At 45.8% G+C, this 22,821-nt stretch overlaps 1 protein-coding gene across 1 annotated transcript in view; it reads left to right on the top strand.

Annotated features, from left to right (window-relative positions):
• LOC127432694 (glutamate receptor ionotropic, NMDA 3A-like) overlaps nucleotides 1-22,389 on the top strand; it is a 53,157-nt gene extending 30,768 nt beyond the window's left edge. The window contains exons 7-9 of the mRNA XM_051684046.1: nucleotides 17,964-18,128; nucleotides 18,255-18,325; nucleotides 21,555-22,389. Of these exons, the coding sequence (XP_051540006.1) occupies nucleotides 17,964-18,128; nucleotides 18,255-18,325; nucleotides 21,555-21,891 (573 nt within the window). The 3' untranslated portion in view covers nucleotides 21,892-22,389. The remainder of the gene's footprint in view (nucleotides 1-17,963; nucleotides 18,129-18,254; nucleotides 18,326-21,554) is intronic.
• The last annotated feature ends 432 nt before the right edge of the window (nucleotides 22,390-22,821 follow it).

The following is a 22,821-nucleotide window of genomic DNA, read 5'->3' as shown; positions in this document are numbered from 1 at the left end:
TGTAGTGACACTAGGGGTCACTCTTGGGAGCCCGAGACACCTCTGGTCTTTGATAAAAGGCCAATAAAAATTGGCGAGTGGTATTTGCATGCCACTCCCCCAGACATACGGGAATAAAAGGAGCTAGCGTGCAACCACTCATTCAGGTTTTATGCTGAGGAGCCGAGACAAGGTCCGGTCATTTCAGCGGGTAGTTCAGCGTTGTGGCAGGAGGGACACAACGTCTCGATCCCTCCATCAGGGAATGGAGGTTTCACAAGTAACCATGATGTTCCCTATCTGTCACTCACTCGACGTTGTATCGATGTAGTGACACTAGGGTTCCCTATATGAAATGTTGCAACTGGCTGAACTGTGTTACGTGAACTGGCGGTGTGTGACAGGCAGACAACTGTGTGCCTCATAGCCAGCGCACCAGGCCGACACGTAACCTCCCCCAACATAGTTATGAGTGTCGAACGGCCCTTTGGGGACAAGTCGACTACCCAAAAGATAGAGACAGGCTAGCCCAGTCGTGGCCTCCTTTCCCCTTCTTTTTTTCCACTCCCTAAAAAAGGGGGAATATCCGACTGGGCCGACCAGGTCTAGTCAGGGGGTGTCCCTCACAAGGGGAGGACACCGTGGAGACCACACCTCACCCAGAGAGAGGGGGGATATTTAAGTGGAAAATACGTCACATGGTCTTGCCGAACTATGTCGGTGTGGAGAAGTCTCATGGTAGATCCTACCCAACGGGGGAGGAGTTACTACAAACATGGAGACTGTGGCAGACGGGGCTCTTCCCAAGGAAGATGCAGTTTGCCAACAGGGAAATGAATTAGCAGAAGATATACATCGTATTGGGTTACCTTACAGGGAACCGCCACATGCGGAGCACCTACCCAGAACAGGGCTCTTAGTTAGCACGTGTACTGGGCTGGCAGCGAGTCTCTCCGAAAATTCAACTGCGACAGGGCTCGGAGGAAGTCAACCAGGGAACATAGTTTGTGTACACTACTGGGAATTAATGGCGCACGTCTTCAGCTCAGAGGAGGTGAAAGGCGCTAAGTGCAAGCAATACACCCGGCCGGCTATCCTGGGCTTATCCGCTTGTATTGTGTGCCACTACCTGGGACGAAACCGATTCCACCTGGAGGTTGTAGAACCTTGCAAAAGTGTTGGGTGTTGCCCAGCCCGCTGCTCCGTCTGTTAGAGAGGCACCCCTGGCCAGGGCCCAAGAGGCCGCTACACCCCTGGTAGAATGGGCTCATAGCCCTACCGGGGACGGCACGTCCTGGGCGTGATATGCCATAGCTATTGCGTCAATGAGCCAGTGGGCGATCCTCTGCTTGGAGACAGCGCTTCTTTTCCGCTGTGCACAAAAGCAGACAAAGAGCTGCTCAGAGATCCTAAAGCTCTGTGTGCGATCCAAATAGATGCGTAAAGCACACACCGGACACAGCAACGACAGGGCTGGGTCTGCCTCCTCCTGGGGCAGCGCTCGCAGGTTCACCACCTGGACCCTAAAAGGGGTCGTGGGAACCTTGGGCACATAGCCTGGTTGTGGTCTCAAAATCATGTGAGAGTAGCCTGGACCAAACTCCAGGCATGTTTTGCTGACAGAGAACGCTTGCAGGTCTCCTACCCTCTTTATGGAAGTGAGCGCAGACAGGAGAGCAGTCTTCAAGGAGAGTGCCTTAAGCTCAGCTGACTGCAAAGGCTCAAAGGGCGCTCTCTGTAGACCCTGAGGAACTACAGAGAGGTCCCACGAGGGAACGAGGCGTGGTCTGGAGGGGTTCAGCCTCTTGGCGCCTCTCAGGAACCTGATGATCAGGTCGTGCTTCCCTAAGGACTTACCGTCCACTGTGTCGTGGTGTGCTGCTATAGCAGCAATGTACACCTTCAAGGTGGAAGGGGACAGCCGCCCTTCCAACCTCTCCTGCAGGAAGGAAAGCACCGATCCGACTGCGCATCTCTGGGGTCTTCCTGTTGGGAAGAACACCACTTAGTGAACAAACGCCACTTAAAGGCATACAGGCGCCTCGCAGAGGGGGCCCTAGCCTGAGTGATCGTGTCTACCTTCCACGTCCCATCCAGGGGACAGACATGGAGATTCCAGAAGTCTGGTCGCGGGTGCCAGATAGTGCCCCGTCCCTGAGAAAGAAGGTCCTTCCTGAGGGGAATTCGCTGGGGGGGCTGTCGCGAGGAGCGTGAGGTCCGAGAACCACGTCTGGGTGGGCCAGTAGGGTGCTACCAGGACGACCTGCTCCTCGTCCTCCCTGACCTTGCACAGAGTCTGTGCAAGTAGGCTCACTGGGGGAAACGCATATTTGCGCAGGCCAGGGGGCCAGCTGTGTGCCAGCATGTCTATGCCAAGAGGTGCCTCGGTCAGGGCGTACCAGAGCGGGCAGTGGGAAGATTCTTGGGAGATGAACATGTCTACATGTGCCTGTCCAAATCGACTCCAGATCAGCTGGACCACCTGAGGGTGGAGTCTCCACTCTCCCTTAAGGGTAACCTGCCGTGACAGCGTGTCCACTGAAGTGTTGAGGTCGCCCGGGATGTGAGTGGCTCGCAGTGACTTGAGGTGCTGCTGACTCCAGAGGAGGAGACGGCGGGCGAGTTGTGACATACAATGAGAGTGAAGACCGCCTTGGCGGTTGACATATGCTACTATTGCCGTGTTGTCTGTCTGAACTAACATGTGCTTGCCCTGGATCAATGGCAGGAACCTCCGCAGGCTGAGCAGAATTGCCAGCAACTCGAGGCAGTTGATGTGCCAACGTAGCCGCAGGCCCGTCCATAAGCCGGCGGCTGCGTGCCCATTGCAAACAGCACCCCAGCCCATTTTGGAGGCGTCTGTCATGACCACAACGTGCCTGGAGACCTGCTCTAGGGGAACGCCTGCCCGTAGAAACGTGAGGTTGGTCCAAGGGCTGAAGAGGCGGTGACAGACCGGCGTGATGACCACGCGATGTGTCCCGCAGCACCATGCCCATCTCGGGACTCGAGTCTGAAGCCAGTGCTTAAGCAGTCTCATATGCATCAACCCGAGTGGGGTGGCCACCGCAGAGGATGCCACTGCTTTATGTTTGAATGCCTTCAAACAGGTCAGCACCAACTGTGCGCGCTCGTTCGTGAGGCGCGCTGTCAATGAGACTGAATCCAACTCCAAACTGAGAAAAGAGATGCTCTGAACCGGGAGGAGCTTGCTCTTTTCCCAGTTGACCCGAAGCCCTAATCCGCTGAGGTGCGAGAGCACTAAGTCCCTGTGTGAGTTAGGATTAGCCAATCGTCGAGATAGTTGAGAATGTGAATGCTCACCTCCCTTAACGGGGCAAGAGCTGCCTCTACGACCTTTGTGAAGACGCGAGGGGACAAGGAAAGACCGAAAGGGAGGACCTTGTACTGATACGCCCGACCCTCGAATGCAAACCGGAGGAAAGGTATGTGTCGAGGTTGAATCGAGACGTGAAAGTACGCGTCCTTCAGGTCTACCGCCGGGAACTAATCTTGATGACGGACGCTCGCCAGAATGCATTTTTGCGTCAGCATCTTGAACGGGAGTCTGTGTAAAGCCCGGTTCAGTACTCGCAGGTCCAAAATTGATTGCAACCCACCACCTTTTTATGGTACGATGAAGTAGGGGCTGTAAAACCCCTTCTTCATCTCGGCCAGAGGGACAGGTTCTATCGCACCCTTCTGTAGGAGGGTGGCGATCTCCACACACAAGGAAGCAGTGTTTTCGTCCTTCACCAAGGTGAAGTGGATTCCGCTGAACCTGGGCGGACGCCTGGTGAACTGAGTTGCGTAGCCGAGTCAGACGGTCCGGATCAGCCATCGCGACGGATTGGAAAGTGCAAGCCACGCATCCAAGTTCCGCACGAGGGGGACCAAAGGGACAACCTCGTCGGACGTACCGGCAGGTGGGGCCTCGTGGTGGGGCAGAGCTTGAGGTGCCACACCATGTCATGGCCGTGCTGAGTCTAGGGACATCAAAGCACTTACCTGGCTCCTTGTGACCACCCCTGGAACAGCCTGGGATGGGGGTGGAAGAGGTCTGTATTCGCTGTCACATCGGGGGCGGACCTGTGCCACAGCTGGGTGCGCAGGGGCAGGGAGACCACCGCTGGAGCGCCAATCCTGCAAGGGTAAAAAGGTGGATGGTGGTTGTGATGATGGCCGTGCACACCAGGTATGTGACCCAGGGAAGGAGGAAACCACTCTTTTGCTGAACTGTTGGGTACCGCAGCCACTTGGGCATGTGGCAAAATCAAATGAAAAGGCAACAAAAGATTCTCCCCCGGCCCTCCACCTGGGGATGGAGTGGTCTTCCTACCAGCTCCAAAGCAGTGGGTTTCATCGACCCTGGGTCACCTGTCTCAGGGGCTCTTTGAAGCCTTTCGTGTTTTCTTGGCGGCCGGCCGTGAGACAGGTGGTGTCTGCTTCCTGCGGTAGTCTCCATGCCGGTGCAGTCACCGCAGGGGGATTCCCTTGGCAACGAGCAGACGGGGTATGGGATCTTGAGCCGCGCTGGGGCAGGATATGCCGGATAGCCTTCATCTGCTGCTTCACCGTCGAGAACTGCTGGGCAAAGTCCTCGATGGTGTTACCGAATAGGCCAGCCTGGGAGATATGGGCAGCAAGGAACCGTGTCTTGTCGGCCTCATCCATCTCGATCAGGTTGAGCCAAAGGTGGCACTCCTGGACCACTAATGTGGACATTGCCCACCTGAGAAACTGCGCCATGACCTTCATCGCCCGGAGAGCGAGGTCGGTCGCCAAGCGCAGTTCCTGCATCAGATCTGGAACGGAACTACCCTCGTGCAGTTCGCGCCTTGGGTTGGTGGACCTGCAGGAGAGCCATGGCGTGCAGGGCAGAGGTGGCTTGTCCAGCAGCACTGTAGGCTTTGGCCGTCAGGGATGACGTAAACCTACAGGGCTTGGACGGGAGCTTTGGGCGTCCGCGCCAGGTGGCGGCGCTCTGCAGGCATAGGTGCACCGCGAGCGCCTTATCCATCGGGGGAATCGCCATATAGCCCCTGGCTGCCCTGCCATCGAGGGTATTGAGGGCGGGGAAACTGAGAAATCGGGACCGGGCAGTAAAAGGTGCCTCCCACGATTTTGTAAGCTCCTAGTGCACTTCCGGGAAGAAAGGCACTGGAGCGGGGCGTGGCTGCTTTGAGCGGTGCCGCGAGCCCAGGAACAAATCAACGAGCCGCGAGGGTTCGGGGGAATGTGGAGGGTTCCACTCTAGCCCGACGCTTGCAGCTGCCCGGGAAAGCATGTCCGTCATTTCCGCATCAGCCTGTGACTGGGCAATCGTCCCCAGAGGGGGGAGCCCAGCTGAGGCTTCTGCATCCGACTGGACAAACCCGCTCTCCAATGCTGTGCTCGAGAGCTCATCAGCTTTGCGGGCTCCGAACAAGAGGCCGAACTCGCTGTGAGACGAGCCGTTGGACTCATCCGGAAGCTGGATCGGGGCAGACGAGCGTGCTGGGGAATGGGAGGTCCGCGGGGGTATACCTGGCGGAGGTGGTCCCATTAGGGTCCCCAAATCGCCCCCAGTGCTAGCCGCGCTGGCCTCATACCCGTAGGTAGAAGGACCGAGGCGGGGAGCCACTGGGGTGGCTTGCTTTCTTATGAAAGCAAGCCGCGACCGCAACATTGCCATGGTCATGTTCTCGCAGTGAGAACATGACCATCCACGAATGCTGTCTCCATGTGGGTCGTGCCCAGACAAGAAAGAGAGCGATCGTGACCGTCTGAAGTTGAGAGGTAACGACCACAACCAGGAATAAGCCGCGCTGGCCTCATACCCCTAGGTAGAAGGACCGAGGCGGGGAGCCGCTAGGGTGGCTTGCTTTCTTATGAAAGCAAGCCGCGACCGCAACATTGCCATGGTCATGTTCTCGCAGTGAGAACATGAACCATCCACAAATGCTGTCTCCATGTGGGTCGCGCCCAGACAAGAAAGACAGCGATCGTGACCATCTGAAGTTGAGAGGTAACGACCACAACCAGGAATAACACACAAACGGAAAGGCATCTTTAAAAAGATGCGTCTTTAAAACGACGTTCCGTGTGTGCCGCTCTTTTAGAGAAATATACTCTTTTAGGAAAATATACTCTCTTTTTCTGCCGAAGCGCCCAGGGGCGTTCTCTGCAGTGCACCAGTGCAGAGGAGGGAGAAGCCGCTGAAATGCGCCGTCAGATCCAGCAGAGGTGAATGAACAGTCAGCTCAGTAAACATCGACCGTTCGGCTCCGAAGAGAAAATCTGAATGAGTGGTTGCACGCCAGCTCCTTTTATACCCGTATGTCTGGGGGAGTGGCATGCAAATACCACTCGCCAATTTTTATTGGCCTTTTATCAAAGACCAGAGGTGTCTCGGGCTCCCAAGAGTGACCCTAGTGTCACTACATCGACACAACGTCGAGTGAGTGACAGATAGGGAACCAAAGACATTATATCTCCATTAGTATTAGTTTTCCATTTGGGCACATGTGAGAAGTGCAATGTGCCCCCCACCCATGAAAAAATGCTACCTGACTCAACCAGTGTTGTAAAATAGCAACACAAATATAATAAGCTCAAAATATTTTTTTAAAAACAAATTTCACAGTAGCTAAATATCTACATGTTGTACACATTGAAATATCACTAAAAAAATATTTAAGGCATTTTACTTACTTTAATCTTGAATCGAGCTATTCAATCCAATCAAAACTGGTTATGTTGCTCCGAGAAAGTTTGCAGGTTGAGTGAGCTTCAGGTCAGATGGTCCGGCACCTTTATACATTTTAATGGTCAATAGGATTCAGAGGCGGACCAACATGACCCATTGATTATTTAAATGTGGTCTGAAAAAAACAAAAACTTAAAGATGTTTTTTTTTAGGATAGCTCAAAATAATTGTAATATTACAACCATGGCCATCACAGGGTTAAGCAAATCAAGAAAGGGGGCTTCTTTATATACATGACTTCACACAATATATTGTAGTATGCAATATTGTATGTTTTATTTTATATTTTGCCTTATCATTTTAATCACATTTTAGCTTTTTTAAATTTGAAATTTCATACACATTTTTATTGAACAATTCACAAGGTTGGAACCTAATTATGAAAATTAGGGCTGTTACGATTATGAAATTTGGCTGATTATTAATTATCAAATAAACAATTGCTATTATGGCGATTACTTGCCTGTTTTAGGGCTTTGACGAAAAATTTGTTTTAGGTCTTTCACAAATATGATGATTAATTGTCATATAAACTGTAACTATGTGTGCTTCATGCACACAACTAGGGCTGCAACTAACGATTATTTTGATATTCGATTAACCTAACGATAATTAGAATGATTATTCAGATATTCTGTGATTATTGCAATGATTAATCATTAGCTATTAACTGATTATTCAGCTTGTGCCCCAACTTAAAAGGTTGTAGTAAACGTGCTTACTAACAATAAAAGTAATACTTTAAAAATACCTCTAAATGATATTCACTGAATTAAAGGAAAAAAATACTTTTTATTAAGTTTAATTCAGTAAGTGTTTTTGTCTTGTTTTCCATTTAAAATTGTCTAAAAATCCTTAAAACAAGATACATTTACTTGAGAAGCAACATATAAGATATTTAGACTTGCTTTAAGAGAATGTATCTTAAATATAAGTGTATTTTGTATATAAGTGTATTTTTTCACTTGGTTATACTTCTGCGAGTGCAGTAAAGACAAAATATACTTATATTCAAGATCTATTCTATAAAAGCAAGTCTAAATATCTTATATGCAGCTTCTCAGGTGAATGCATTATATATATATATATATATATATATATATATATATATATATATATATATATATATATATATATATATTCAACATTCTCAGATAAAAAAAAAAAAATTCAGCTGCAGTATAGCTGCTAAAGAAAATGTAAGTTTTTTAAAGTAGTTTTAGATATTTAAATTGGAAAACAAGCCAAAACGAAAACAAATCAAAAACTTGTTCTCACCTTTCTGTTCACTTCAATCCATCTTTAACTCTCAAAAAAATAAACTCTCTCTTATTGATAAAGCTGTGTATTGCCAATTTTCTTCACGATAAGAAATGCACAGTGACACATATTATGATTCAATAAGTCGCAAGCCATCACGTTATAATCTAGCTGCATTAAGTGTGCACGCTCAAGGGATGAGCATCCCCGCGACAGAGTGTGCCTCAGCCAGGTGCAGTTTCAGTCTCTCCCCCTTAGATCGGGACATTCGCGCAACTCATAGAAGAGGCGCTGACCACACAGAGAAATGGCAGTTTCGGAGTTTGTAGTTATTTACATGATCTGGTTCCGTATTATTTGAACTTTAATAAAGCTATAACACGTTAAATATAACTGCATTTAAGATTTAAGCAACGCCGGGGTGTTTCCTTTAAAGATGCTCGGCAGAAATGCAGAAAATAATTAATGGAAAATATCACTTTGTGTCTATATGAGTTGTCAAGGTTTACTTTGTATAAAGGATGTTAGAACAGCGCTTGGTAAAGCATAGAGCTTGTTACGTTTTGTCAAAGATAAGCTAGGGAAGGAATTCGTCATTGTTGTATAAAGTATCCATTCGCCATACTTAAGTAAATGTAAAGATACCTTCATGAAAACAGACTCAAGTAAAAGTTAAAGTAGCTCATGAGAAAACTACATAAGTAAAAGTATTAAAGTAACTGATTTTAAATGTATCAAAACTACAAGTAAATTGCATAAATAACAGAACAGCTAATTAAACCCATGGCAACTCATTTGACTGGTGGTGAAAAAGGAGTCAAAAAGGAGTTATATTTGGTCTGTTCTCACACAAAACCAACTGGATTGCTTCAGAAGACATTCATTAAACTACTGGAGTCTAATGGATTACTTTTATGCACCCTTAATTTGCTTTTCAGAGCTTCAAATGTCTGGCCACCATTCACTTACATTGAAAGGACCTACAGAACAGAGATATTCTTCTAAAAAAAAAAATAATAATAATAATAATAAATAAATAAATAATAATAATTATTTGTGTGTTCTGCAGACATATCTGGGATGAGATGAGGGTGAGAAAATTATGAGAGAATTTAAATTTTTGAGTGAACTATCCCTTTAAAGAAGCATTCAAGTCAGGTCAGAATGATCATATTTTGAGATTAGTGGACATGAGTGCCAATTTTCTAAGATGAGGGCATGTCAATTTAAGAAGCATGGCAAGAATCTAGCAAATTGGTGACTGTACAGTTTAGATTTAATGTATCTGTTGTCCTATTGATGAAGAATAAAGCTTGACAGCAAATAAGACTTATTTAGCTAGTTTATATGAGGTGACAGGCTTACAGTATAACATTTCCCATCAGTTTAAGTGGCCACACAAGAATGATCAAATAAGACATACCTAATATGAAGTGTGTATGTGAATACATGTACATGTCATTTGCACTGGTGCTGAAAAATCTTTCTGCTTTTTCAGAAAGTGAAAAAGATGAAAATTGCAAAATGGGCCCATTGTAGCGAATTTATATGTAAACAAGTCCTTGAGTCGATGGTGTTGAAGTTGCAATTAGTTTCTTCCGTGTTGAATGAAGAAATGATGATGAACTTGCGGTGTTAGTTTGACTCCGTTATGGTCGAGGAAGTTACACATGGCTTGATGTGTTAAGGCCTGCTGGCCTGCGACCGGGTGTTTCCGGTCCCACGAGAGCAGCAACCATGAGCAGAAGGGACAAAGAGAAGAGGGAAGAGAGAGAGAGAGAGAGAGAGAGAGGGAGGTCACTCCGACAGAGCCCTTTAACTCCTGAGGGAGGTCACTCCTCTCGAGTTTGGCTTGACCAATGAGAAAGGTGCAATTTTCCAGCGGGAAAAGTTCCTTTGTTCGGAAGCTGACTCATTTGCATGACTAGTAAGCTAGCAGTTTGTGCCCCTTTATGCTCTGATTAATATAACAAGCATACAATGCACGCTATAAGGCAGTGCTATACACCAATGTTTAGGGCATCACACAAGGATTAATTTGATAGGAAGCACGATACCATTAATTTTGCATTATCTTGTGGTTCTGTCATAAAGCATGCACGAACTGCCAGACACATCATCGGAGGTGAGCTTCCCTCCCTCCAGGAAATATATACAAGGTGGTGCGTGAAAAAAGCTCGGAGGATCATCAGAGACTCCAGCCACCCGAGCCATGGGCTGTTCTTACTGCTACCATCAGGTAGGCGGTATCGCAGCATCAGGACCCGCACCAGCCGACTCCATGATAGCTTCTTTCCCCAAGCAATCAGACTTCTGAACTCTTGATCTCCCACGATCAAAATACATCAGCACTGCACTTTATTACCCTTACTCTTATATCTCACACCGGACTGTCATAAATTATATTATTATTATTATATTATGTTCTCTCTTAACAACTGACTATCAACCGACAGCCTGAATGTCAATACAGTACAATACTGTACATTCTATATATATATATATATATATATATATATATACACTTTTTTATATATATTTTTATTTTTATTTTTATTGAATAATGTGTATCTATATAGTAAAAAAAAAAACAGCGTATTGTATACTGTACAGTGTATGTTATTATTTGTATATTGTTGAGTGTAATTATGTGTATAACAGATGTTTAAATTGTGTTGTGTTAATTTGATGTTATTGTAAATTGGTATAGGTCTCATCACTGTCACGACTGCTATGTTGATCGGAACTGCACCCAAGAATTTCACACACCATTGCACTTGTGTATATGGCTGTGTGACAATAAAGTGATTTGATCTGATTTGACAAAACGGTATACAATACAAAAGACACTATACGAGACAGTAATAATCATATACACAATGTCCTGAGGATATGCATGTTCATTTATAGAACAGTTTGTCTATACATTAATGAAGAAAAGTCTGTTTTATGGGCTTTATGTGTCTTTCCTATGAGGGAGTGAATTTTTTCTCCACATTCCTTTGCTTTTGCATGTGGCTACCTTACCCCACCTGGAATGTCTCTAAGGTCCACTAGTTGCTGGACCAGTGTCAGCAAAGGGGGAGTAAGAGCTGATAATGATTAGTGGGAGAGCAGACATCTCGAAGTCTGCTTGGGCCTACTTGGACCTTTGCTTGTTACGGTCTTGAGACGTCTGTTGGATTATTCATTAAATAATGAATAATTGTGTGTCTGATTGGTCCAGACGCTACACCATTCTGTCCAACTTAAATCACCTGAACGCTCATTACATCGAAATTACAACTTCTAAACTTGTAAGTACAAACTTCCCAGGATGACTTGAACATAGTTTAAATAACAACATAACTGAAATAGTGTTTATACTGGCTATGTATTAAACTTATGTGGATTAGACATATAATAATAAAAAAAAATAAAAAAAAATAAAAAAAATAATTACGACATCGTTCTGGTCACTAAATTTGACTCAGCTCCCTCCTTCAGAGACTGGGCTCTTTTCATTTGGGCCAATAAGCAACCACCCAGCAACCACAAAGAACACCCTGGCAACAGCATAGCAACAACCTGGCATCCGCACACTGTAGCAACGCTCTAAAACACACAGCAGATCACCTTGACAACTGCATAGCATGCCCCAGCAACCATCCAGAACACCCTAGTAAAAACATACTGTAGTATTAATGTGCTAAAAAGCAAAGAGAACACTTTAGCAACCACCCAGAACAACCTAATTTATAAAATAAATATTGTTAGACATTTTCATGAGCGCTGGTAATTATTCACACACATTGCACCTTGGTTTAATGTAAAAGGTAAAACTGTTTGATTGACTTTTATATGAACAGGTTTCCTGGAAAGGTGGGAGACTGATTTGCCTAGTGTCAGCCCTTTACATCTGTTTGCTTCTCTCCTACTCTCTGTGCTCACATACTGTATTTTAATTCCCAATAAAGCTATTCTCATTTACATATTTTTCTTTTTCTGTTGTCAGACAACGAAACGAGTGTGAAATAGTGACTGAAACACGGCCCATTAAGACTACATGTTAACCAGCAGTCACTTCTAAGCCTTTTCCAAGCTGCTGCTCTGCACTGCTAAAATCCTGATTTTATAACTGTGACATCATCTGACAAAATCACCATACGCAAGTTAAAGGCAACAGCTTTTCTGTGATTTCAGCTATATTTACATGTAAAATGATCACACAGAGAGAAAGTTAGAAGCAATAGAACGTCTTATTTTTCCACACAGTGCACAGCCTCCGTCTGGGTAACAAACCACAAGAAGGATGTTCCGTATTCAGTCAGTGATGATTAGGCCTATTCTGCCCCTAGTGGATAAACCTTTTAATCCTCCAGATACAAAGATTTTATTTTTTTATTTATTTATTTATTTTTTTAAGATTTAAAAGTAGGCAATCAATATTTGGACAATGACATTGACATCACAACGTACGTATACAGGCCAGGTGGTGTGCTGTCACTCAGGATAAAACCATACAAACATACAGACTTGTCTAAATAAATTATCTGAATTCAGAGAGTTCATAAACGGTAATGAACAAGTGAGTGATAAGTCAATGATAAGCACGTGAGAAGAATAAAAATCTAATTAAATGGTCAATTAAATTGTTTAAATTAAAACAAAGGAGGAGCAAACAATAAAGATTAGTGATTAGTCCTTGGCAACACTGTTTGCACATGAGCAGCTCATTCACGTCTATGTCAGCTGCTGTGCGGTCAACTGAAAGTGCTACTCCTCTCTGCCACTCACTGAACAGAGTAGACGCAGAGAGAGGTGTGCCTGTGGCGGAAAATCAAGCCCTCGCGCTCGTGGGGCAGTACTGGCGACTCTCTTCTATGGAAAGTAGCTAAGGTTTGTCCAAAAAGTCGCTAGATTTGTCTCTAGGTGCTTTTTTTTTTTTTTTTAAGTCACTAAAGGAGTCTGCAAATTTGCTAAGTTGGCAAAACACGTTATCTGATGTGCGCTTTACTTCTGATTTTGATACAGGTTCGTGATTCACAAAACGAATAATTCAGATTTTTTTTTTAATCTTTTTGATCGGTTGAAAGGAATCAAATTTAAAAGATTCAACTCAAATTATTCTTTCACGAATCAGTCATCACTATTGCCGGTCTACATGCATTTTTGCATGTACAACTTTTCTGCGGTGTTCAGTCGCAAAAGTAGCAAAAGGGTCTGGAGAAATTTAGCGGAGTAAACATATTAATTTTCTCTTCAAAATGTAGTGAAGTAAAAGTCCAAAGAACCATTTATACTCAAGTAAATTACAAATATTTAAAAACTGTACTTATGTACAGTAACGAAGTATTTGTACTTTGTTACTATTCACCTCTGGAATTCAGACACAAAAACTCAGATGGTAATGATAATTTTGTGTGTCCTTTCCTTCAGCCCATGGTTCAACACAAAAATTGGAAATTGAGCCAGAAAATGAAATCAATGAGCTGGTTTGTTATGGTGCAGTTTGTTGCGGGCTGGGTATAGTGGGTCACTCTGGGCCAGAAAGTCGATGGCCACTTTTTAGTCCTAGTCTGCCCCTGCATATAGATGACATAAATAAGTAAAACAGATATGGACTGAAAGCCACAAAACGTCCTGGTTACTTGCGTAACCTCCATTCCCTGATGGAGGGAACAAGACGTTGTGTCGATGTAGTGACACTAGGGGTCACTCTTGGGAGCCCGAAACATCTCTGGTCTTTGGTAAAAGGCCAATGAAAATTGGAGAGTGGTATTTGCATACCACTCCCCCGGACATACGGGTATAAAAGGAGCTGGTATGCAACCACTCATTCAGGTTTTATGCTGAGGAGCCGAGACAAGGTCCCGGCCATTTCAGCGGGTAGTTCAGCATTGTGGCAGGAGGGACACAACGTCTCGTTCCCTCCATCAGGTAACGGAGGTTACACAAGTAACCAGGACGTTCCCTATATGTCACTCACTCGATGTTGTGTTGATGTAGTGACATTAGGGGTCCCTATACGAAATGCCACAACTGGCTGAACTGTGTTACGTGAACTGGCTGTGTGTGATGGGCAGACCACTGTGTGCCTCATAGCCAGCGCACCAGGCCGACACGTAACCACCCCCAACGCTGTTATGAGTGTCGAACGGCCCTTTGGGGACAAGTCGACAGCCCAAAAGATAGAGACAGGCTATGTCGTGGCCTCTTATCCTCCTTTTTTTTTTTTCTCTCCCCCCAAAAAAAGGAATTAACTGACTGGGGCCACCAGGTCTACATCGGGGGGGGGTGTCCCTCCCAAGGGGAAGACACCACAGAGACCACACCCCACTCGGGGGGGGGGGGGGGGTATTTTGAGTGGAAATACGTCACATGGTCTTGCCGAAAGTATGTCATGTGGAGAAGTCCCATGGTAGGTCCTACCCTACGGGGGAGGAGTTTCTACAAACATGGTGACTGTGCAAGGAAGACGCAGTTTACCAACAGGGAAACAAATTAGCAGAAGATGTACGTCGCATGGGGTTACCTATGGGGAACCAACACATGTGGAGCACCTACCACAGTACAGGGCTTAGTTAGCACATGTACTGAGCCAGCAGCGAGTTTCTCGACGAACTCGTCTGCCACAGGGCTCGGAGGAAATCATCCAGGGAACACAGTTTTGTGAACACTACTGGGAGTCAACAGCGCACGTCTTCAGCTCAGGGGAGGTTAAAGGCGCTATGCGCAAGCAATACACCTGGCCAGCTGTCCCGGACTTACCTGCTTGTGCCTGCCACTACACGGGACGAAACCGGTTCCACCCGGAGAATGTAGAACCTCGCAAAGGTGTTGGGTGTTGCCCAGCCTGCTGCTCTGCAAATGTCTGTTAGAGAGGCGCCACTGGTCAAGTCCCAGGAGGCCATTACACCCCTGGTAGAATGGGCTCGTAGCCCTGCCGGAGGCGGCATGTCCTGGGTGTGATATGCCATTGTTATGGCGTCAATGAGCCAGTGGACCCGAAGCCCTAGTCGGCTGAGGTGCGAGCGCATCAGGTCCCTGTGTGCACACAACACATCCCAAGAGTGAGCTAGGATTAGCCAATTGTCGAGATAGTTGAAATTTGAATGCCCACCTCCCTTAGCGGGGCAAGGGCTGCCTCTGCGACCTTCGTGAAGACACGAGGGGACAAGGACAGGCCGAAAGGGAGGACCTAGTACTGATACGCCTGACCCTCGAATACAAACAACAGGAAGGGTCTGTGTCAAGGTAGAATCGAGACGAGGAAGTACGCGTCCTTTAGGTCTACCGTCGCAAACCAATCTTGATGCCGGACGCTCGCTAGAATACGTTTTTGCGTCAGCATCTTGAACAGGAGTCTGTGTAAAGCCCGGTTCAGTACTCTCAGGTCCAAGATTAGCTGCAACCCACTGCCTTTTTTCGGTACAATGAAGTAGGGGCTGTAAAACCCCTTCTTCATCTCAGCAGGAGGGACAGGCTCTATCGCATCCTTCCATAGGAGGGTAGCGATCTCCACGTGCAAGGTAGGTTCTCGAACTTCACTGAGGTGAAGTGGATGCCGCTGAACCTGGGCGGACACCTGGCAAACTGAATCGCGTAGCCGAGTCAGACGGTCCGGATCAGCCATCGCGACGGGTTGGAAAGCGCAAGCCACACGTCCAAGCTCCGGGCGAGGGGGACCAAGGGGACGATCTCGTCGGACGTACCAGTGGGTGGGGCCTCGCAGAGGGGCGGAGCCTGAGGTGCCACGCCATTTTGTGGCCGTGTTGAGTTCAGGGACATCGAAGCACTTACCTGGCTCCTTGTGACCACCCCTGGAACAGCCTAGGACGGGGGAGGAAGAGGCCTGTCCTCGTGACCCGTGGAGACTGTCACATCAGGGGCGGATTTGTGCCACAGCTGGGCGCGCAGGGGCGGGGAGACCACTGCTCGAGCGCCAAACCTGCCAAAATGGAATGGTGGACAGTGGTCATGATGACGGCCGTGCACACCAGGTTTGTGACTCAGGGAACAAGGAAACTGCTCTTTTGCTGAACTCTTGGGTACTGCAGCCACTTGGGCATGCGGCGAAATTAAATTAAAAGGCAACAAAAGATTCTCCTCCTGGCCATCCACCGGTTGATGGAGTGGTCTGCTTACCAGCTCTAAAGCAGTGAGTTTCGTCGTCCCTGGGTCATCCGTCTCAGGGGCACTTTGAAGCCTTTCGCGGGTTCTTGGCGGCCGGCCGTGAGATGGGTGGCGTCTGCTTCCTGCTGTGGGCTCCACGCCGGGGCCGGGCCGCAGGGGTGGGCTGCGGCGGAGCCGGTGCAGTCACCGCAGGTGGACGCCCTTGGCGACGAGCAGGCGGGGTGTGGGATCTTGAGCCACGCCGGGGCAGGATGTGCTGGATAGCCTCCGTCTGCTGCTTCACTGCCGAGAACTGTTGGGCAAAGTCCTTGACGGTGTTGCCGAACAGGCCAACCTGGGAAATGGGGGCATCAAGGAACCGTGCCTTGTCGGCCTCTCCCATCTCGACCAGGTTGAGACAAAGGTGGCGCTCCTGGACCACCAAGGTGGACATCACCCACCCGAGAGACCATGCCATGACCTTCGTCACCCGGAGAGCGAGGTCGGTCGCCGAGCGCAGCTCCTACATCAATTGCGATATTGTCTTGTGCAGTTCCTTTAGCGCCTTGGCTTGGTGGACCTGCAGGAGAGCCATGGTGTGCAGGGCAGAGGCGGCTTGTCCAACGGCACTGTAGGCTTTTGCCGTCAGGGACAACGTAAACCTACAGGCCTTGGAAGGGAGCTTTGGGTCCCCGCGCCAGATGGCGGTGCTCTGCGGGCATAGGTGCACCGCGAGCGCCTTATCCACCGGGGGAATCGCCAAATAGCCCTTGGCCGCCCCACCATCGAGGGTAGTGAGGGCGGGGGAGCTGAAAGATTGGGACCAGGCAGTAAATGGTGCCTCCCACGACCTTGTCAGCTCCTTGTGCACTTCCAGGAAGAAAGGAACTGGGGCGGGGCGTGGCTGTGAGTGGCGCCGTGAGCCCAGGAACCAATCATCGAGCCGCGAGGGTTCGGGGGAGAGCAAAGAGTTCCACTCTAGCCTGATGCTCACGGATGCCCGGGAAAGCATGTCCGTCATTTCCGCGTCAGCCTGTGACTGGGTGACTGTACCCGAGGGGGGGAGCCCAGCTGAGGCTTCCGCGTCCGACTGGACAAGCCCGCTCTCCGGTGGAGTTGGTCCCATTGGGGTCCCCAAATCGCCCCCAGTGCTAGCCGTGCTGGCCTCATACCCGTAGGTAGAGGCGGGGAGCCGCTGGGGTGGCTTGCTTTCTTACGAAGGCAAGCCACGACCGCAACGTTGCTATGGTCATGTTCTCGCAATGAGTACATGATCCATCCACGAACACTGTCTCCGCATGGGTCACACCCAGACACGAAAGACAGTGATCGTGACCATCAGAAGGCGAGAGATAATGACCGCAAACAGGAATAACACACAAATGGAAAGGCATCTTTAAAAAGACGCGTCTTTAAAAAGACGTTCCGTGTGTGCCACTGTTTTAGAGAAATATACTCTTTTTTTTCTGCCGAAGCACCCAGGGGCGTTCTCTACAGTGCATCAGTGCAGAGGAGGGAGAAGCCGCTGAAATGCGCCGTCAGATCCAGCAGAGGTGAATGAACAGTCCTGGAATTCAGCTCAGTGAACATCGACTATTTGGCTCTGAAGAGAAAATCTGAATGAGCGGTTGCATACCCGCTCTTTTTATATCCGTATGTCAGGGGGAGTGGTATGCAAATTTTCATTGGCCTTTTATCAAAGACCAGAGGTGTTTCGGGCTCCCAAGAGTGACCCCTAGTGTCACTACATCGACACAACGTTGAGTGAGTGACAGATAGGTAACTCCAGTTTTACACTATATTGGGTTTTTAAAAGCTCTCTGTTTTAGTGTGCTGTTTTCTTATCCCTTTTCTAACCTAAACTTTGTGTTGTTTATTTCAGACACTACAGATGGGGATAAAGCACTTTTCAGGTTTATTTGTCATGCTATGCATTGGAGTCACCCTGTCTCTACTCACTATACTAGGTGAACTTATCGTCCATCGCTGGGTGATACCCAGGATGCAGTACTCGTCACACCATACATACTGGCTTCACACCAGTCAAGTGAGTAGATTCGAAGTGTTCTGTACTAATTTTATTAACCATAATCACATTTAATCTGGGTGACATATTATAGCATACTGTATGCTAATTTTCTTACATAACACTGAATTTGATTTGTTCTTTTAGAGATTACATCGAGCACTTAACCCAATATTCAAAGAAGACAAATTAAAGACTGTCGCAGAGCCAGAGAAAAGGTAAACTGCTCTCACAAGCATTCACACTGAAGTAAATTAAAGTACTAAAGTTAGATCATTCAAAGAAAACTGTCATTTGAGTGATGTGCGTGTGTGTCCACCACAAGTTTATACTGATATGATTAACAGGATACTGAACTTAGAAACATCATTTGATTAAAAAAATTTTTATATTCAACCCCATTATGTTGTGACATTTTCCACTTGTGCACAAAGCACAGGAACACTGTAAATAGTGTGGTGTGATCCCATGATATTTACTAAGGGATAGTTCACCCAAACATAAAAATTCTCTCATCATTTACTCACCCTCATGCCATCCCATTTATGAATTACATTCTTTCTCCACCAGAACACATTTGAAGACAAATAGGAAAAATATCTCGGCTCAGTAGGTCCTTAAAATCCAAATGGAGGGGGATCAGACATTTGAAGCTTCAAAAATCACAGACAGTCAGCATAAGCTTCATCCATACGACTCCAGCGGTTAAATTAATATCTTCTAAGTGTTACGATCGCTTTTGATATGAAAAATATATATATATTTAAGTACTTTTTAACTATAAACCATCGCTTCCGGTCAGCATCAGTATAAGAGAGCGCTGAGTTCACGTGGTCTCTCGTGTGACGTATTTGCATTGGCATGTTACGGACGTATTGTTACGTTTCCTCTTGGTTGAGACATCCAGGATAAGCACACAAATGCACCATTGTGAGTAAACAAGCAGATACATATAAATACAGATCTAAACCAAAACTAGCGAAGTTTCTGTAAAGAGTTCCTCCTACTCAGTTGTAAACAGTGCTGCTCTTCCGGGTGTGTCACATGTGCATCAGTTCTATCAGGATGACTTTCAGACTTGAGTGAAATTTAAGATGACATTTATTTGATGAATATAGAACAGAAATATAATGTCTCTCTTTGGCATAAGCCCCATCTGGCAGTCCGAAGATGTTGTACTCGGAACCGTCATATCCTGCCGGAGATAGGAGGCAGGGGCGAGGAGCCTACCCCTGTGCAGGATGGGACTTGACTGATGGTGGTGGGGTGGTGGAGGTTGCCGTGTTAGCACAACTGACAGCAATGTGATAGAATGTGAGCAGACTTAAAAAGCAATGGCTTACATGTGATTGGCTAGGAGTTACCTTGCTAATGGTGCGATGATGTACAGCTGCTTGTCTTCCCGCTAGAACTACGCTGCGCTTACATTTCTCGTGTGAACATGCCAACGCGATTACGTCACACGCGCATACTGTTGCTGACCGCAAGCAATGTTTTATAGTTAAGTACTTAAATATTTATCTTTTCCACATCAAAAGCGATCGTGTCACTTTAGAAGACATTAATTTAACTGCTAGAGTCATATGTATGATGTTTATGATGACTGTCTGTTCTTTTAGGAGCTTCAAAAGTCTGATCACCACCCACTTGCATTTTAAAGACCTACTGAGCTGAGATATTTTTCTATTTTTCTTCAAATGTGTTCTGCTGAAGAAAGAAAGCCATACACACCTGGGATGGTATGAGGGTGAGTAAATGATGAAAGAATTTTCATTTTTGGGTGAACTAACCCTTTATGGCCGTTACTAGACACTGAATGAGAAATGTTATTTTATAACAATGTTTTGCAATCATAATGTGTGATTTATTACAAGGCACACTAAAACCGGGTAATACTACCAAGATATACTCAGTTATCTATTATTATCTATCTAATTATATCAATTCCAAACTTACTATGACGGTTTGAAACAATATAGCGCTTAATGGTTAGTAATATTTACTAACTACTGGTATTTTGTAAGGCTGTAACATCATAGTTAGGATTGGGGGTGAAGAATCAGTATTTCATAAACCCATATTTGTTGGGAATTAAATGAGAATTGGTACAACCATATTTGTTCACAACTAATCTAAATATTGGTAGCGATGCGTCCCCTTATGTCAGTCATGGTGCTTTGGACCTGTGGTGGGAAAATACCAATTCTTGAAAGTTTAGTAGTAACCTGGTAACAATTTACAAGGTAACAAATAAACCTTATTGTAAAGTGGTACCAATTACCTTTTCAAATGAACAATAAATTATAATACTAGTAATACACAACTTTTTCCTTAATTTTTTCAGGCACAATCTGCACTGTTTTCAAGACTGGCCCGGTAACTGATTTTGCCTCTGACCTAATCAGCCTAAAAGCCATTGCTTTTGTACTAGATAATTATGAATGAATGAATGAATGAATGAACGTTACATTTATATAGCGCTTTTCTGACACTACACTCAAAGCATTTTACACAGTGAACAGGGGACTCTCCTCAACCACCACCAGTGTGCAGCATCCACCTGGATGATGCGACGGCAGCCATAGTGTGCTAGAACGCTCACCACACACTAGCTATTGGTGGAGAGGGGAGAGTGGAGTGATAGAGCCAATTAATGGATGGGGATTATTAGGAAGCCATGATTGATAAGGGCCAATGGAGGGAATTTGGCCAGGACACAGGGGTTACACCCCTACTCTTTTCGAGAAGTGCCCTGGGATTTTTAATGACCACAGAGAGTCAGGACCTCGGTTTAACATCTCATCCAAAGGACGGTGCCTTTTTACAGTATAGTGTCCCCATCACTATACTGGGGCATTAGGGCCTACACAGTCCGCAGGGTGAGCACCCCCTGCTGGACTCCCTAATACCTGCAATAGGAGTGGTGATGGCTTAGTGGGCTAAAGCACATAACTGGTTCGATCCCCACAGCCACCACCACTGTGTCCTTGAGCAAGGCACTTAACTCCAGGTTGCTCCAGGGGAATTGTCCCTGTAATAAGTGCACTGTAAGTCGCTTTGGATAAAAGCATCTGCCAATTGCATAAATGAAAAATGTAAATGTACCTCTTCCAGCAGCAACCTTAGTTTCCCCAGGAGGTCTTCCATCCAGGTACTGACCAGGCTCAGCCCTGCTTAGCTTCAGTAGGCAACCAGTCTTGAGATACAGGGTGATATGGCTCCAAATTAGATACAGTATGACTAGATGTACTTAGGTAGATTAGATAGTCTTGATCAAACTCTTTGGAATTTCCAAGTTGGGTTTTCCAAAGCATAAATATGTAAGAAAAACTGTATTTATTTTACTATGTAATACCAATTTTGATAGATAATTAGCAATCAGATGGCATAATTTGAATATTAATGTTTACATACTAAAAGTGTCCAAACTTCCTTGTCCCAATTAAGCTGCAGTGTTGGAAACAATCAACAAACATCATTGAACTCTTTGGGAATGTCCAATTGCAATCGACGGGAAATGTCCAATCAAGAGGGGCAACAGAATGATCTGGAATGTTTACAGTGCAAAGACCTCCTGCCCCCACAGGAGAAGAGACCACTCCCTCTACAGACCATGTCCAATGGGAAAGCAGATCTGCTGGGTCTGGCTCAAAACCCCATAGTACAGGAACTGACAGACCTGGAAACACAGATCCAGCTCATCAAAAAACAACTACAGCTCGCCATGAAGAAAAAAAAAGAGCTGGAGCAGTATCAGAAGACAAAGACTCCAACCGAGCCCTAAAGTTTAAAAAGAAATCTTTCTATAGCTGGTATTTTTGGGTTGCTGTGTTTGAAATAATCAACCAGTAGGTCCAAGCCTTTAATTGCAGTTCCGAAGGGAACATGACTTTCTCTGAACATTTTTGAAGTCCTTTTTTATTTTGATTTTGATTCCTCATCAAACTGAACTTGAAAAAGGACAGAGGGGAAAATGAAGTTGGATGTAAGCAGTGTTTATTTCTGTATTCCAGAAGTTTAACTCGTGTATACCCTGTTTTTATGGGGTGACGTGAAAGACAGTGTGTTAATGCCTCAAGGGGAGATATTTTATGTGTCAAAGTGACATTTATTTAAGGTGTCAAAGAGTGCTGTATGATAGTGTTTCCTGCATATTGATACACAGAGCTGAGAGCATTTTTTTTAGGAAGAAAGACATACTGTCTTCTCTTGGGTTGTAACAAGAAAGTCTTCAACTTGAACACATGCTGTTCACCTTGAGTGGGTTTGTTTGTTTCTAACAATTAATAAAGACTTTGAGATATATTTGTTTGAGCTTAATTTCTTTCAAATTGTTTTAAATTAATTTGAATGTTTCACAATAATCTTATATATACAGTATTAATTAATTTGATTACTTAATCGGCATACCATGTAATTCATTCAATTTAAAATTTTAAGTGATTGACAGCCCAAATATACAGTATGTGCATAATATATATATATATATATATATATATATATATATATATATGAAAAACCAGTTTTCAGCCAACGATCCTGCATCTGTGTAGAAAGGCCTAAAAAGAATCACCAAGTACAAGGCACCTCCTCCTCGCTCTATAGAGAGTCAACTAATAGCTGATGAACTGAATGTCTTTTACTGCAGGTTTGAAAATCCCAGTCTCATACCCCTCCCCTCCCCTGCTCTGATCTACACTTCACTTCACGCACA

This window comes from Myxocyprinus asiaticus, chromosome 42, assembly GCF_019703515.2.
Source record: "Myxocyprinus asiaticus isolate MX2 ecotype Aquarium Trade chromosome 42, UBuf_Myxa_2, whole genome shotgun sequence".
In the NCBI taxonomy this organism is placed as follows: domain Eukaryota; kingdom Metazoa; phylum Chordata; class Actinopteri; order Cypriniformes; family Catostomidae; genus Myxocyprinus; species Myxocyprinus asiaticus.
This window is presented reverse-complemented; position numbering and strand designations above follow the sequence as displayed.